The 3576-nt window shown below is 50.8% G+C and overlaps 1 protein-coding gene across 1 annotated transcript; it reads right to left on the bottom strand.

Moving 5' to 3' along the window:
• Window positions 1-783: 783 nt before the first annotated feature.
• On the bottom strand, window positions 784-1869 carry P2ry4 (pyrimidinergic receptor P2Y4). The gene has a single exon (XM_059249921.1). It carries the CDS (start codon window positions 1867-1869, stop codon window positions 784-786), a length of 1086 nt encoding a protein of 361 aa, XP_059105904.1.
• Window positions 1870-3576: the final 1707 nt, after the last annotated feature.

Here is a 3576-nt window from a genome sequence, read left to right on the forward strand (position 1 = left end):
TCCTGCCACCACCCTATCCTTTGCACAAACCTGCTCTGCCCATCAGTTCTAGAACCTGGAGCCATGGACTTAAGAGATCTTCTTCCCTCTGTCAGAGCTGTCCGCTCTTCCTTTCATTAACCATATGGGAACTGTCGAACAAGTTCTCCACAGTCATAGACAGTGTCTGGTCTCATTCTTGTTTCCAAGGTTGCTATCAACCTGGACCCTGCCTCCTGAGGCTCCTCAGAGTCACCACTCAAGAACAGTCTCTACCAGAAGTCCAGACAGCACCAGGGTTCTAGCTGCTTGTGGGGCCCCCGGCAGGTAGGGTTAGAGACCCTGTACCCCATTTCGGCACCTTGGCAGGTAAGACTAGCTTGTCTTTGAGAGAGAGCCAGGAAGTGGGTATGGATGTTACATACGGCATATATATGCTAGCACCCCGGCTTCCTGATTCTGACTTGCTCCATCATATCCATCAGGCCAGTCTTGAGACTACTCCAGCCTTTACCCCTCTAGTTGAATTCTCTACTTTGGTTGGAGAAAGGCACGCTGTGGAAGGACCTGGGGGAAGCAGAAAGGGCCAAGAGTACTGAGGAAGTCTTGCAAGCTCTAGAAACAGGATCAGTGGCCCCAGGAAGGGACAGAAAGAGAGAAAGAAGTAGAGGCAGAGGAGTAACTGCTCCAAACGTTGACTAAAAAGAGGGCAGCTGATGGACGCCCTTTATCAAGTGTCGCTAACGGGCTCCCCTCCCTCTGTCCTGCAGTGAGCCCCCTTCCTTTCATACCCAATGCCCAGGGTTATAATCGGTCTCCCTCACAGGTAGGGAAAATGATGTCCTGGTGGATGTCTGCCCACCTGCTGCTGCTTTCCTCATGTAAGGTCACCAATGCCAGGGAGGACGCAGTTGTTCGGGGCTGGGGCCCGCTACCTCTGCATAGCCGCTGGAGCTGGCTTCGATACTTGTCCCCAGTGAACAGATAGAGCACTGGATCCAGACAGCTATTAGCACTGGCCAGGGGCCGGGTCACTTTGTAGACCACGTTGACAATGTTCAGCACCCGGCAGTCAGCTTTCAACAGCCTTGCCAGGTAATAAATTGTGCGGGTGATGTGGAAAGGTACGAAGCAGACAGCGAAGACAGTCAGCACGACGGCAATGGTGCGGAGAGAACGGAGCCGAGACGATGACTGGCCAGCTCCTGGCAAAGGTCGATACAGCCGTCGGGCCATGAGTCCATAGCAGACCAGGGTGACCAAGAAGGGCAAGCCAAAGAGGAGCACCATGACGGCCGAACTGAAGTGCACATAGTGGTCAAACTCCTCGGGCCGGGTGGTGTCATGGCACAGGGTGGTGGTTCCACTGGGGCTGGTTGTCACAAAGAACAGGTTGGGCACGAGGCAGCCAGCTACCACCAACCAAACAGCTAGACAGAGAAGGCTTGCAAATCGAGGGCGGCCCCAGCGGAGCGCCCGCAGTGGGTGGCAGATGCCCAGGTAGCGGTGCACACTGATGCAGGTGAGGAAGAGGACGCTGCAGTAGAGGTTCCAATAGAAGAGAAAGCGGACAAACTTGCAGAAGCCAGTGCCAAAGGGCCAGTGGTTTCTGGCAGCATAGTAGTAGACGAGGGTGGGCAGTGACAGCACATACAAGGTGTCTGACAACGCCAAATGGAACATGTAAGTGGCTGTTGCATCCCAGGGGCGAAGGCGGAAGAGGAACAGCCAGAGGGTCGGGGCGTTGAGGGCTAGGCCCAGCACAAAGACCACGGCATAGCTCACAGGCAGCAGGATGAACTTGAACTCCTCGTTAAACCTGCAGTCACCATCTCCAGAACTTTGGCTGGGGCCTAGAGATGTGAATAGCAAGGATTCTGAACTCGTCATGGCCCCCTACAGGTAGAAAGGACAGAAGTGAGTGTCTGATTTCTCTGGTTTCCCAGTCCTACAAACCTACAACAAAAGAAGAAAAGCACCAGGGAGAGCAAGGAGGAGCAAATCCAAGTGCAACCCAGTCAGGCCCAGCCCCTACCCAGCACTCTTAGTCCAGCCCCTACCCAGCCCAGATCCCTTAACCCAGCCCAGCTCCCTTAGCCCAGCTCCTACCCAGCTCCCTTAGCCCAGCTCCTACCCAGCTCCCTTAGTCCAGCCCAGGGACTGATGGGCATCAGGCAGCGCTGGGACTCAGGTAGGCAGCCAGTGGTGTTCTGTAGCTTCCTCTCCTGCAGAGCCTGGCTAGCCGAAGAGGGTGGAGGCTGATCAGCACCATCTAAGGGGAAGACACCCAAGCTCAAGTTGTCATCCAGCTCACCATAACAGCTCTGTCCTGGTGATGAGGACCTCTCTTCCTCTCCTCTCACCCCGGTCCTAGTTCTCTGGACTCTTATTTCCCCTTGAAGCAGCCCCACTTCACACCTGCTTCCAGCCCAGGAGCACCACCACCACCCTTGCCCAGGAACCTTAGCAAGACTCCTACCCAGTGCCCTTGAAGCGGAGCCCAGCTGACTCTGTCACCCTTCCTCTTGGCAGCCAGAGGGCATATTCTTGGGGGTGGGACTCGGGGTGGCGCCATTCCCTCCTCCTGAACCATCCCAGCAGACTGTCAGAGCTAGAAAAACCCTCGGAGGTTATCTAGTCCAACCCACTCAGCATACAGATTGGGAAACTGGGACCCAGTGAGATTACTATTTAACAGCTTCAAAATGATTGTGTACACAAGGAGACATCCAAGTTTACAGATAAAGAGCCAGGCCACTGAAGATAATTAAATTACCGGAAGCTCATATAAGTTTATGGGCGTAGAAACATGGGAAATGAATTTTAACATGAATAACAGCAAGTCAACACACTGAAGGACTTTTGAAAATGTAAACTACTGATAACCATCTTTACTCTGTATGTATTTAATTATAGCAAATGTTTATCTAGTCCTTACTCTGTGCTAGGTACTGTTCTAAGGACTTTATACCTATTGATGAGTCCACAGGCTCTCTATCAAATAGATTCTATTACTGCCCCTTCTTTACTGATGAGAAAAATTAAGATATAGATAGTTTGAGTATTTTGATAAATCATGGTAAGATCAAGATTTGAACCCAAACAAGCTTGCCACGGGCAAAACTCTAATATCCATCCATGACTTAATGAGTATGATAACTTGATCCTCCATGCTACTGGATCAGATCTGGGAAAGGGTCAACAAACATTTCCCAGGAGCTTTCAGTTCTAGGCCCTGGTAGTTCACTAGAAATGAGCAAAACAGATTAAAAATTGTCAGCTTGGGGATGGAGAGGTGGCTTAGTGGTTAAGAGCACTGACTGTTCTTCCAGAGGACCCGGGTTCAATTCCCAGCACCCCCATGGCAGCTCACAGCTGTCTGTAACTTCAGTTCCAGAGGACCTAACACCCTCACCCAGATGTACATGCAGACAAAACACCAATGCACATAAAATAAAAATAAACAAAAAAATTTAAAAGCTGTCAGCTTAATAGGAGTTACATAATATTGGAGGTAATAATAAATCAATAAAATACAGAGTATGATCACTGTTATGGAGAAAATGAAGAAGAAGAATTTGCTGTTTTGAGTGTTGG

This window comes from Peromyscus eremicus, chromosome X (genome assembly GCF_949786415.1).
Source record: "Peromyscus eremicus chromosome X, PerEre_H2_v1, whole genome shotgun sequence".
NCBI classification, from domain to species: Eukaryota; Metazoa; Chordata; class Mammalia; order Rodentia; family Cricetidae; genus Peromyscus; species Peromyscus eremicus.